This window comes from Geotrypetes seraphini, chromosome 11, assembly GCF_902459505.1.
Source record: "Geotrypetes seraphini chromosome 11, aGeoSer1.1, whole genome shotgun sequence".
In the NCBI taxonomy this organism is placed as follows: Eukaryota; Metazoa; Chordata; class Amphibia; order Gymnophiona; family Dermophiidae; genus Geotrypetes; species Geotrypetes seraphini.
In genome coordinates this window covers 50542285-50556319 of record NC_047094.1, presented here as the reverse complement: position 1 = coordinate 50556319, position 14035 = coordinate 50542285, and the positions used below count along the sequence as shown (strand labels likewise).

General features: G+C 45.4%; 1 protein-coding gene across 3 annotated transcripts in view; it reads left to right on the top strand.

The window, feature by feature from the left end:
* Positions 1 to 14035, top strand: part of JPT2 (Jupiter microtubule associated homolog 2) — a 55986-nt gene that overhangs the window by 21431 nt on the left and 20520 nt on the right. For all 3 annotated transcript variants that reach the window (XM_033963160.1, XM_033963158.1, XM_033963159.1), the window contains exons 2-3: positions 1650 to 1798; positions 9669 to 9814. In XM_033963160.1, the coding sequence (XP_033819051.1) occupies positions 1732 to 1798; positions 9669 to 9814 (213 nt within the window). In that variant the 5' untranslated portion in view covers positions 1650 to 1731. The remainder of the gene's footprint in view (positions 1 to 1649; positions 1799 to 9668; positions 9815 to 14035) is intronic.

Sequence of the window (14035 nt, the reverse complement as noted above, 5' to 3'; positions counted from 1 at the left end):
TCCGTAGATGACGTCACCCACATGTGAGAATATATGCCTGCTGTCCCTGGATAACACCTGTTACGGTAAGTAACTGTGCTTTACATCTAATATAATAAAATGGTAGGACGCGCATGTGCACTAAAAAAATCGTGTTCCCTGATTCCGTCGCGGAAACACAAGTGCGCATGCGCGCCTACTACATCACCACAGCCTGCTCTCCACCTCGCGCCACTACAGGCCCCACACTCGCAACTCACACATCCGCTGCAGCCTAGCAACTCCGACCACAACCTTCCCCCCTCAACCGCCTAGGAGCTGCGGCGGGGGCTTTCAGAACAGAATATGATTACCATGTTTCTTTAGGCAGCCCCGGTTGTTTACTTGGATTCAATGTCAGCATTAGGGTTCGTCGGCCGCCAGCCGTGAGAGCCGGGTGAAGAAGGCCGCTGCAGCCTCGCGGCTAGGTAGGGGGACAACAATGGCGCTTATGCTCAAGCCGCCGCCACGACTCCTCTCTCGAACCGCACCAGGATCGAGAGAGGAGCTGCGGCGGGGGCTTGAGCATAAGCGCCATTGTTGTCCCCCTACCTAGCCGCGAGGCTGTGGAGGCCTTCCTCACCCGGCTCACATTGAATCCAAGTAAACAACCGGGGCTGCCTAAAGAAACCGGTGCTTGGCCCACCAAACAATTCCTGCCGTTGCCGAAATTTGCCCCACCGTTCCTTCCCTTCCTCCATCAGGTCAGTTCAACTCCGTCTATGTTAAAAGCAGCTGCTTTGAAATTGGAGCCCTGCCGCCACCGTAACACATTCCCTCTGCCGCGGTCCCATATGTCAGAGAAGGGGCGGGACCAAGGCAGAGGGGAACGTGCTATGGCAGTGGCAGGCCTCCGATTTCGACGCGGCTCCTTTTAACATTGGTGGATTCACTGCACCTGATGGAGGGAGGGAAAGAAAGGTGTTTGGGCGCTGTTGAGCCCCTCTTTGCCCTCAGACCCTCTCCTAACTGCTCCCTCCTGTCTCAGACCACTGGGGGGAGGTGCCTGTCTTCAGCTGCAGGGATGGAGGGAGGGAAGAAGAAAGAAGGGGCCCTGGCAAGCAAGTTATCAAAAGCCAACCATAGACTGGGACCCCTACATGATATGAATAATGACCAGACAACAAAAGGTAAGAAAAATAATTTTATTTTCTGTTTTGTGATTACAATATGTCAGATTTGAAATGTGTTTTGAGGGAAGCTGCCGCCGCAGCTTTGGACAGAGGGGTACCATTTTCGTGGGAGCCGGCCTTCGGAGAGGCTTGGGACGCGGGGACGGATGCGGGAGGGGCTGCCACTGCGAAGGGCTTTGGTGGGGGAGCCAGCCAGACCGCGAGTGTGGGGACGTTGTAAGCACGGATTGGTCAAGGAGCCGCCGCTTCCGAGGCTTTGAAATTGCTCTCCCACCGTCACTCCCTCCCGCCCCTTCTCTGCCTCTGCCCCTGCCCAGGTTCAAAAGCAGGAGAAGCGGTCATCTAGCACCCGTTAATCTAACGGGCTTAAACACTAGTTATAGCATAACTACCTTGTTGGAATGAGAAATTTGCTTCCACAAACTCAGGAGGTCTGATGACTGCACACACAACTTCTAAAGCATTGCTTGTTTTGTACCATTCATTGTGTTTCAATAGGGTTTTGAAACCCCCTGGAGGAGGTTCTAGCAGTCTATCTGGGAGTTCTCAAGATAACCTAGCACCTACCAAATCGCACAAGATGACGTCCAACATATTTGGTTCCTCTGTAGAACATCAAAATGTGCCCAAGAGATCAAATCCTCCAGGTAATGTGAACATACAGTTGGGAAGGAAAATGAAATCCATTTCATAATAATAATAATAATAATAACAGCTTATATACCGCAATACCGTGAAGTTCTATGCGGTTTACAAAGATTAAGCAAAGGTACAAGTCGATTGACTTTAAGAGGGGAGGAAGAAAGAGGGTTAATAGGACAGGAAATCCGTTTTTGAGGAGAGAGTGATCAATAGAACAAGTTAATCGCTATAGAGGGGAGAGAGAAGAGAGGATCAGTTGTCTAGATACTTTAGGAACAGATGTGTTTTCAGACATTTCCTAAATTCCTCATAAGTAGTGGGCGAAAGCAATTGTTCTAGGTCTTTACCCCATGATGCTGCTTGGTGCGAGAGAAGATGTTCATGGTGTTTTTTCAGTTTACAACCTCTCAATGGGGGGGAAACGAAGTTGGAATGTGAGCTTCTCCTGTGTCTGTTAGCTGAGAAGACGAAAAGGTCAGTTATATATTTCATAATCCAGAAGAAACCTACTTTTAATGTAGATTACACATGACCGCACAAGATGACATCCAACATATTTGGTTCCCCTGTAGAACATCAAAATGTGCCCAAGAGATCAAATCCTTTAGGTAATGTGAACATACAGTTGGGAAGGAATATGAAATCCATTTCATAATCCAGAAGAAACCTACTTTTATTGTAGGTTACACATGACCTTGCAAGACAAACACTTTAATGTTGTCTGACTCTAACTTATCTGGAAAGGACAATATAGAAGATTAGGCATTCTAGGCAGAGAGTTCCTTTCAGCAACCCCTCTTCCTTTTCAGGTTTACATGTTTGTTTAAGTTGAGTCTAACGGATGTTTGTGCATCCCTCTTTCTCCAGCTTGGCTTTGTGCAATTGTCCCTTTAGGCTATACATTGCAGTGGTCCTGCTCCTGAGTATAGAAGATAAAGCAGATTAATGCTATATTGTAGAAAATTAACTTAGACTTTTAGATAGCTGAGAAGCAGCATGCAACTTGAGCATTTGACTTTTTTATTGATTTGTGAAAAGGAAAAAAAATATGCTGATTAGGAGGAGTGTGTGGAGCAGTGGTTGGATCTACAGCTTCAGCAAGCCTGGGGTTATGGGTTCAAACCCTGCACTGCTCCTTGCGAGTCATTTAATCCTCCATAGCCCCAGATACATTAGATAGATTGTGAGCCCACCGGGACAGATAGGAAAAATGCTTGAGTACCTGATTGTAAAAACCGCTTAGATAACCTTGATAGGCGGTATATGAAAATCCTAATAAACTTGAAACTTAAAAGCAAAATATAAAACTTTACACACACACCAGGTTTCACATTTTGAGATCTGTTTTCGGGGAATGAATAGTGAGTTCAGTGAAACTAATTACTGTAGATGTCCACCTTAATACCATGCTCTGCATGTAAATGTCATAAATGTAACTGTAATAAATGGAAGCCTGGTTTTGAACTCTTAAAACCATCTCAGCTCCCCCTTTTTAGTAGCATCTTTACAGAATATAATACCTATAAAATATCTTGGAGCCAGAGCTTAGAAATCTGAACATGCATGCTTCCTGCTTTTCTAACAGGGAGCTGAATTCAGATTTGTTTCCCAAAAATAGGCATTAAAATGTAGATTTGGCAATTTTATTTCACTTCTCAGGACAGTGCTTCTCAACCTAGTCTTTGGGGCACACCTAGCCAGTTAGGTTTTCAGAATATCCATGATGAATATTCATTCTCTTTTTCATTACACAAATGTATTTCTACCCTTTTTCATTTTGTTTCGGTAAGTTAATGTTCGTCTATGTGTTTGATTGTCTGTTTTTTAATAATTATAATTTGTTTTTAACTTATGCCTTTCTACTCTTTGTTTTTATATATTATGTAAAACCGCTTTGAATTTTGATAAGGCGATATATCAAAGTTTTAAATAAACCTGATGAGAACTGCATGCATTACCTTTATTAGTAGGCAAATCTGACATGCATATTTATTGTGAATATCCTAAAACCCCAATTTGGTTGAGTGTGATCCAAGGACTTGGTTGAGAATCACTGCCTTAGGATAGTAGAGTTCTGCTTATTTGCACTGATGTGGATAAGTTAGCTGAAAATCACCTGGGATATTGCTGGTGATGGGCAGCAAGGTGACTGTCCATAGTCAGCGTTGACCTGATATATTCAGTTCCAGGCCGTTTCCTACAAGCAGCAGTAGTGACCATCCAAGCTTTCACTGGCTGGCTAGTGCATGCCCATTTAAGCTGATATTCAGCACTAACCGGGCTTTCCATTGCAATAAGTGTATCATTCTGGACAAGCGGGTAATTTCCCCATCGCTGCGAACTCTGCAGAAGGAATCCATTCCAGATTTGTATGTGACCCTCTTATTTCACTGTGAGCTCTACAGGGGTTTCCCCCCCCCCCTTCTGCATGCGAGCCTGAAGGAGTATTTCTGTTCTGCTCTCCCTTTTTCTTTATTTTACTCTGTATTTTTCAGTTAATTTTTGACAGTTTCGGTGCTTGAAGCTTCCCAAATTCAAGGTCAGTGCAGTGTGGAGAAGCAGATTGAAGCCTGCAGCTGGCCGACAGACCAGTACCCTTGTGGTATCTGTTGGCCAGCCTGCATAAGTATTTTTGGAGCTCGGGGATGTTCCTGCTTACTGTTCCTCACCTATTGCTTAGCAGGGGTTTCAGCGCAAGCTATTAGGCATCAGTAGGAGGCTCAGCGGTGTCTTGCAAGGTGCCAGCTGAGTTTCCCCCTCTTCTCGTAGCACATCTGGTGGTGCGCGGGGGGTGGAGATTCAGTCAGACATCAGGTCTGACTGGCAGTCCAAAGATCAGCATTGGAAAGCACTTTAAGCATGAGACATTGATTTCTTCTCTTTTTCCAGCTACTGTATAGATCTGAGGCAAGCTGCAGCACTTTTCCAGCACAGGTTACAGTGGCTGTTACAGCCTATGAAGTAAATAAGGGGGGGGGGGGGGGAGCGGCCTGAATTTCCAGTTTTTGATGGCTTCTGCATGTTCCCCTTTATTTTCTCCTCAAAAATCCTAAATTTGCTGGTTTGGTGTTTAGGGTTTTTCCCCCCAGCAATTTTTGGCGCTAAAATCCTGATGGCAGCCATCTTGGGTTTTTATCTTTTTTTTTTTTTCTCTCCAAAAGTTCCCTACAGCTCCAAATCGATCCTTTTTTCCTCAACTTGTTGGGATGGAGTCCTTGGGCTCTTTTACCGCTAATCCATGCCAGGATTGCACAATTTATGCGCCTCGGGAGCCTCCATGTACCACATGCCATGCTGCACAGGAAGGAGGCGGGAGCATCTGGCTTAGCCTCTCCTCTGCTTTCTCAGCTTGAGGAAAGGGAGACTAGCCTGCTGGAGTGGGTATTTCTCTTCTCCCAGAAACTGTGACCATTCTGCGTGTAAGAGCATAGAAGCCTTAGGGCCCAAGAAACGCAAATTAGAGCTCTCACAGAGTAACTCTATGCTCCCTGGTGGGGCTTTTTCTTCGGAACTCATCAATTTAATGCGGAAAGCCTTCTAGGAGAGCCGTTCTCCCAAAGCATAGACATCTTGCACTTCAGAATTGATACCTCAGGGTGCAGTCCTTCAAGGAATATCTGCCTTGCTAACACTGCCCAGCCCTTGGGAGACCTGTTTGCAAGGGATACAGATGATGGAGTCTCTCACTATGCCTTTGTTCATGGATGCGCCTCCTGTATCGGGGGAGGCTGGTTCACAGACTGGCGCCTTAGATCCTATTATGGTCTTGAATCCTGGGGATGATCCCATGGTCCTGCGCTTATTTAAGATCACAGCCCTGCCAGATCTCATATCTTTATTCTTTGCATGAACTGAATTTAGACTCTTCGCCAGTTCCTTCTATTTTCTTTTCCCTTATGAGTTCAGTCTTTTATGTTTTCCTGACATCCGGACGTTAATGTCTTGGTCATGGTGCAGTGGGATTCTCCATAGGAGTGTCTCAAAGTGGTAAGAGCCATGTCTTGTCTGTAGCCTATGGCCATCAGCTCTTTATTCAGCCTAAAGTGGATTCTTTGGTTGCACAAGTTACTAAGCATACCTCCCTTCCGGGTAAGGGTGGTGTGGTGCTCCGAGATATACATGACTGCCGTGTGGATGTAGTTCTCAAGAGACTGTTTGAGGCCTTCACTTTGGGAGTCAAAGCAGTCTCAGCGGCATCCTTTGTGACATGTACCTGTCTTTCGAGGCTAAGTACTTTGAAACGTGAAGGCGATGAGCTGGTACCTCGGCTCCTTTTATCTGAAGTGGATTATGTGGCTGATGCTCTAACATTATTCAGGTCATCGGTAAGGCATCAGCTTATTCTATTTCTGCTCACAGAATGTTCTGGATCAGACAATGGACTGGAGATTCCACCTCTAAAGCTACTCTCAGTAGACTCACGTTTAAGGGGATGGACAATCTCATGAATTGTGTGGTGGAATGTCATCCCAAGACTCTGCTGGACAGCAGACCCAGAGTCTCTAAAGGAGGTCACGGCAGTATTCCAGTTCCACATCCCAGCGGTTTTCAGGATCCAGACAAAACCAGACCTCAGCACCTCGTACTGCACCTTCTCCCAAGAAATTGCAATGACACCAAGTTGGAGGTTGTTCTACTCAAAACTGGGGTCTGACTCTCTCAGCGTTTCTCCTGGCCTGGGTTCAGATTTCATCTGGCCGTTGAGTTCTGGAAATCATCCAGACTGGCTATAAGCTGTAATTTGCCAAACCTCTAACAGATTGGTTTGTGGACTCTCTCGCAGGGACAATGGACTCACTGTGACTTCCCATCAGGTTCAAGTCGCAGGTTTTTCCTGTTTCAGGTCTTGGGACAACAGACCTACACTGGCATCATATCCAGAAATAAGCCAGATTTCTGAAGGGTTCTCTCTACATCAGACCACTCATTAAGCCTCCATTCCCTTTGTGGGATCTTGACGTGGTTCTTGCTAAAGCTCTGTTTTGAGCCGCTGGAAGATGCGTCACTACTGAATTTGATGCTTAAGGTGGTCTTTCCTCAGCAAGACAAGTCTTGGACCTCCAGTAGAGAGCCTTTCCTTAAAGAGCTGCTATGCATCATTCCTTCTTTTCAGCCAAAGGTAGTTTTGGCATTTCATGTTAATCAAGAAGTCTTCTTGCTTGTATTCAAGTCCACAGGTTCTTAGAAACAGGACTGTATTTTGAAAAAGTTGGATGGGAGAAGAGTAGTTCTTCAATATCTTGAGGTCACCAATGAATTTAGACTCTGATCATCTGTTTGTGCTGACTCATTCAGCTATGCAAGACACGCCAGCTTCCAAAGCCACGACTTCCAGATGAATCCATAAGGCCTTTTCTTCAGCCTACATTATCTGTGGGTAGCATTCTCCTGTTTCCGTTAAGGTGCATTTCACCAGAAGTGTGGTTTCATCTTGGGCTGAAGCTAGGGTTTTCTCACCCAAGGAGATTTGTAGGCTGGCAATTTGATCCACACTAGAGAATGACACGGGAACAAATTTGTCCCCATCCCTATCCATGCCCCTGCTCCATTCCTGTAAGCTCAGCCTTAACCACACAAAAACCTCGAACACTTATGATTTTAAAGTGTTTGAGGCTTGTGCAGATGAGTACAGAGCTTGCAGGAATGGGACAGGAAAAGAACTTGGGATGGGGAAAAATTTGTCCCTGTGTCATTCTCTAGTCCATGCTATATATATTTTTGCCAAGTTTTACAGGGTGGATGTTGTGGCAAAGGAGGACTCTGCCTTTGGGTCTTCAGTTTTATGGTTGGCACAGTCAGCCCACCCTAGATTTCTGGGACTGCTTTGGTACATCCCGCTTGTCCAGAATGACACACCTATTACACTGGAAAAAGATTAGGTTCTTACCTTGCTAATATCTTTTCCAGTAGATAGGTGCGTCATTCTGGACAACTGCCATGTCCTTCCTGAGTCCTGTCCTTGATTGTTCTTTTCCAAATGTTCTTGGATGTCAGTCAGCCCTTTGAGCCATGAAGAATTGTGTATACTATATTTCTAGTGTCTACAGGGGTGCTACCTGAGCTGCTTGAATAATTCTGTTGGTTTTGGTTAATAGTTACATGTTTATACGTTAATTTGTTAGAGCAGAACTGCTGTTTGTTTGGGAAGTATTCCCATTTCCTTACTTCACCTACTCTCGAAGGAGCTCTTGCATGCTTGGAAACTTAACTGTAGGTGGCAGTAGAGCTCCCAGTGAAGTAAGAGGGTCATAGAAAAAATCCAGAGTGGATTCCTTCTGCAGAGCTCACAGCGATGGGGAAATTACCTGCTTGTCCAGAATGACACTCTTATCTTCCGAAAAGATATTAGCAAGGTAAGAACCTAATCTTTTTAGCTAGGGCATTTAGGACAACTATTTATGGGTCTTATCTATGTACTAACCATGACCAGTCAACACTGAACTTCGGGGCATAGCTTTGACCCTCTCCCAGATTGCCTCAAGGTAGCTGGTTTACAGTTACATGTTAACTGTGAGTTTTCAGCGGAGATAACTGTGATTTAACAATCAGCAACTGGTTAAATCATTTGAATTTCATGGGGATTGAGTATAACTGCAGCATGGTGGAATCTGAAAGAAGAAATTGCTTAATTAGAATAGTAAGACCACATGTTGTTTTACTTTAGCAAGCCACTGACAAACAACTTGAGATGCTTTCGTGATACTTGTCTGATGCATGCATTAAAATGATTGGTATGTTAATCCACATAAGTATATAGAAATAGCTTGTTTGTTGCTGTGGGCAGAACCTTTAATTAGCCTAAAATAGATGTGTGAATTCTTGTAAAACTATGAAGTTAGTCAAAAAGCTTTTATTCCTGCAGCATTAGAGCTTTTACTGAATTTCCGTCTTACCCAGTGTTTTCCAAATGGGTATGTAGATAGATCTTTTTGAACAGAGTTGGGCACTTAACAGGTACACTTTCCCCATCTGTATTCGTGGGGGTTAGGAGCAGAGCCGGCCCGTGAATATGAAAAAACGCAAATAATATTCAGGCCGATTCTGCCCTTATCCCCCCCCCCCCCTTCCCCTGGCTATTTTTAGCCCTGTGACACCCCCCCCCCCCCCGGTTAAGCCTTACCTGGTGGTCTAGCGGGTTTTGAGGCAGGAGCGATCTTCCCACGCTCCTGCCCTGTGCAGATCACTCACAGAAAATGGCTGCTTTGAGCTCCCATAGCCTCTTTAGCAATTTCCTGTGAGCGATCTGCATGGAGCAGGAGCGTGGGAAGATCGCTCCTGCCCTGAAAACCTGCTAGACCACCAGATAAGGCTTAAGGAGGGGCTTACAGGGCTTAAAATAGCCAGAAAAATTAAGAATTTTTTTGTTGAAAACTGCGAATAAGCGAATCCGTGGATACGGAATTCGCAAATACGGAGGGAGAAGTGTACCTGTAGTGAGAATCTGAATTGAAATGATGTAATTGGGATTTCCTAAACTTTTTCCCCCTTGCTAGTTTCTTATTCTGGAATGTATATGTGGTCCCCCTTCCAGCAGTGTAAAAGTAGATGGGCTAATGCAATTTGTTATAAAGAGCAGTTTTATGACTTAGGATATTGTATGTATTCCTGCTTTGTTCAGTTGCTGGAGGAAGGACACAAGTCTTGTGCATCTTTCTCCAGTTGCATAGTAGGTATAGTTTCATAAAACATGAGCTCATTCTCCATACACTATATGAACAAATTTAATGTTGGCTTCTTTTTGAAGTTGCTTTGCCAGCAAAGGCTAAAATTACTGCTAAGAATTAAATGGTGTCTAATTATTGTATAGTGTATTCTTAGCAGTTAAGGAAATCACCTGTTTAAACTGCTTTCAAATAGCATTGCTGTTTGTTTCAGGAGGAAAAGAAAGTGGTATCTTTCAAGAACCTGATCCTATCAATGTTCGCCAACGCACTAATCCTCCTGGTGGAAAAACTAGTGATATTTTTGGAAATGCAGTATGTGATACATCCACAGTTCGACCACATCCAAATAAACCCAAGGTATATTGGCAACACTTCAGCTATGGAAATGGAAAGTGTGCTTAATTTTCTGTTTGTTTATACATACAAATTATTTTTGTTATGAAGTTGGTTCAGTGGTGGCACCATGTGGAGGATTGGCGTTTCCATCCTTGCTTCTGTTCAGGATAGCTGGGGTTTCAGTGTACATACCCTGGAAGGAAGGGAATCTCCACTGTCAGAATTAATATATTTGCCAAACTCTAGATCAGGGGAGGGCAAACTTTTTGACTCGTGGGCCACAGTGGGGTCTTAAATTTGATAGCGGGGATGAGTGACAGGTAAACAGATCGTCTCTGCTGGGCCTGAGGAAGGGGTGGGAGGGTCTTCAAAGAAAATGAAATAGAAAAAATATCCGGACGCCTCTGACACCGCCTAGTTTAGAAAAAAAAAAAATGAGGAACCAAGTTGCAAAATTGCACCCTTAGTTTGGGGACAGGGAAACACCCCATATACCTGAATTTAACTCATTTTGAATTTGTTCTGAGTGGAAGCTTAACTTGGTGATCATAGCTATGCAGAAAGCTCCCTTTGAGCCATAGAAGAAGACATCTTTGAAGAATTTTACGCTTAAATCCATTTTTTTTGGTTGCTATTGTTTTAGCCTGCTGGGTTTGAGCTTTAAGCACTGCCATGTAGGGATCCAATCCTCTGCTTTTCTATGTCAGAATGACAATACGCACTGTTCCTTCTTAAAGTGGTTTCAGCATTCCATCTAACCAAAGCGCAGCACTCCTGGATATGACCTCTAATTTATTGATTAATTTTATACAAACAGGAATTTGTCTCTTTGGCTTAAGTGAGATACTTCCCATTTGGATCTGTGGAGCCAGGTTGCTGTATGCCACTATTTATAGATTAGGGGTCCCTTCCCCTGGGAGTCTGCTGGCCAGTGACCATTTCTGTGACTTACATTGCCTGCGGCATGCAGCTGCCGATTTTACTTAAAGCACTCTTGAGGAGAAGTGTGGCTGCATCACGGGCAGAATCTCGCGCAATTCATCTTGATGAACTTTGCAGGGCAGCTACTTGGTCCTCTCTTCATACTTTTACCCAGTTATAATGAGTGGTTGTGGTGGTGAGTTCTGATGCTGTTTTTTGAGACCTCTGGTTTGAAGGCAGGCTCTCCTGTCCCTCCCTAGCTAACATGGCTTTGGTACATCAGCTAATGTATGGAATCCGAAAGGAACGTAACAGAGTGGAAGATTGGGTTTATACCTTCGATAATCTTCTTTCTGTTTTGTCCCTGGAGGATTCCATACGACCCGCCCTCTCTGGGGAAAAATGCTTGACTACCTGAATAATTTGTAATCCGCATAGAATTGTAGGGTATACGGAATATGAAATAAAACAAAACATGAAATTAAGCAATAAACTGGCTCAAAGGCAACACAGAAACACTGAGGAACAATATAGATCTAACCTGCTATGTGCAACAGTAGCCTTCTCCTTTCTGCCTCGGTTACTCTCATTACAGGCTTGAAAATTTTCCAGCCAGTTGCCAGATCCTGTGGGGAGTTTCTGTGAGTATGCACATTACTGAAGGTCTTTTGGGGTGCTTGCTACATTGTTCTTTAATGTTTTTCTGAGTTGCCTTTGTGCTTGTTATCATTTGTTAATATTTTGCAGAACAAACCAGTTCATGAATTATCCCAGGACAAGCAGGCAGCATATTCTTGACTGATGGGTGACAGCACCGACGGAGCCCCGGTACGGACAATTTTAGAGTGATCTCACTCTAAGAACTTTAGAAAGTTCTAGCTCGGCCGCACCGCGCACGCGCGAGTGCCTTCCCGCCCGACAGAGGCGCGCGGTCCCTCAGTTTCTTAGTTTCCGCGGAGCTAAGAAGACGCGTTTTTTTTTCAACGGCTGTTGAAACTTTTTTTCTATTGCCTTCCCGCTCGCGTAAACTTTTTGGCTAATTGGCCTTATTTCGTTTCTTTTTTTCTTTTTTGTAAAAAAAAAAAAAAAAATATATATATTTTTTTTCTTTTCTTAATTTGATTTTTCCCCGGCGGGGCCTTCTGCCACCATCGAAGCCTCGGCCTTCGATTTGGCGGAAGCCGTTTTTCCTTTCATGCCCCCTCAACCGGGTTTTAAAAAGTGCCAGCGGTGTGCTAGGCCTATATCTCTCACGGACCCACACAACTGGTGTTTACAGTGTTTGGGTCCTGAGCATCAGGCCTCTACTTGCACCCGCTGTGCTACTCTAAAAAAACGGACATTAAAAAATCGCCAAATACAGCAGCGATTACTGTTCGGTGCCGAGATGTCCGACCCCGTTCCTTCGACTCCGGCTTCGGCACCGATTCAGTCGGCACCCTCGTCTTCGACGCCGCGTGATTCCACACCGGCGTCTCAACAGTCAGGTAAGCCGGCTAAGAAGCCTTCCCCGCTGGAACGTCTTCCGGCCTCGAGTGCAGTGAGTCCAATCCTGCCGCCTGTAAGACGCCAGCGGAAGCGCTCCGCCCCTATAGAGGTGAGTCCCTCGACATCGGGCTCCTCATCTCCGGGGCGTCGAGCGGCACCACAGGTGCCGCAGAAGAAAAAAGCAGTACCGGTGCCATCCCTCGATGACCGCATTACGGCCATCCTTCAGGTGCAGCTTAAGGAGCAATTAGAACGGCTCCTTCCTGCTATCATGACACCGAACCTTCCGGTGCCGGCCCGCACCGAGCTATCTGTACCGGTTGTGGAACAACCCGTATCGATACCGATTGTGGAACCCGTGTTACCCGCTTCCACTGTTTCGGTACCGCTTCACGTAACCCCATCGGTATCGATGCCAGTCCTTGCACCGGAGCCGAGAGCTCACCATCAATCGGTACAGACTTCGGCACCGGTGCGACCGATAACATCTCCTGACTCGGTATCGATGAGGTCGGGTAAGTCGGTGCGCAAAACCCGACACATACAAACGTCGACACCTGAGTCTCGGGACCATTCTTCCCATGTCAGGGACCCTGATCTGTGGGGAGACTCAGAGGAACCCTTTCTTTCTGAAGGCGAATGTTCCTCAGAGGAGGAGGATTCGGCTGTCCCTGACCCATCCTCCAAACAGGTCACTTCCTCTTTCTCCTGTTTTTTGAAAGAGATGTGTGAATCCTTGTCCATTCCTTTGGAGGCTGAATCCAAAAAGTCTAAAGCTTTTTTGGATGCCCTTGATTTTGATCAGCCTCCAAAGGAATTTTTGAAACTTCCCCTTCATGACATCTTGAGGGAAACTTTCTATAAGAATTTAGAGACTCCTTTAACTGTCCCAGGGGCCCCACGTAAACTGGATTCTCTCTATAAAGTAATTCCCATTCCTGGGTTCGACAAACCTCAACTTCCACACGAATCATTATTTGTCGAATCCACCCTTAAAAAGACTTCAGGAGCCAGTGTATATGCATCTGTCCCTCCTGGGGCCATGGATAAATTTGGTAAGAGGCTCTACCAAAATGCTATGTTAGCAAATAGGGCTAGTAATTATGCTTTTCATTTTTCTTTTTATTTAAAGCATCTCCTTACCACCATGGCTTCTTTCGAAAAATATCTTCCTTCACGAAAGCATCACTCTTTTCACACCTGCTTGTCGTCTCTTTTCCAATTACGTAAGTTTATGGTTAGATCCATATATGACACCTTTGAACTTACATCCAGAGCGACAGCAATGTCGGTGGCTATGCGCCGTTTGGCCTGGCTTCGGGTATCCGAGCTTGATGTTAACCATCAAGATCGGTTAGCCAACGCCCCGTGCCTAGGGGATGAGCTCTTTGGGGATTCCATGGACTCAACCACACAAAAGCTCTCTGCTCATGAGACGCGCTGGGATACCCTGCTTAAAAATAAAAAGAAGCCTCCTCCGCCAAAACCATATAGACAGCAGTCGGCCTATCAACGCCGCTTCACAGCTCGTCCATTACCTACCACTGCTCAGCAACCCAGGCGTCAGAGGCAACAACAACGTCAGCCTCCCAGACAGCAGCAGCAGCAACAATCTGTGAAACAACCTCCTCAGCAGAAGTCACAGCCCTTTTGACTTCATTCTCCACAGTATAGCCAGTATCCCTATTCCTGCTCTCCTGCCTCAGCCTATAGGAGGTCGACTTTCTCTGTTCCTCAGCCGGTGGGAAGTAATCACGTCGGACCAATGGGTCCTCAACATCATCCGCCACGGCTACTCTCTCAACTTTCAGACTCTTCCACCTCAAAGCCTGC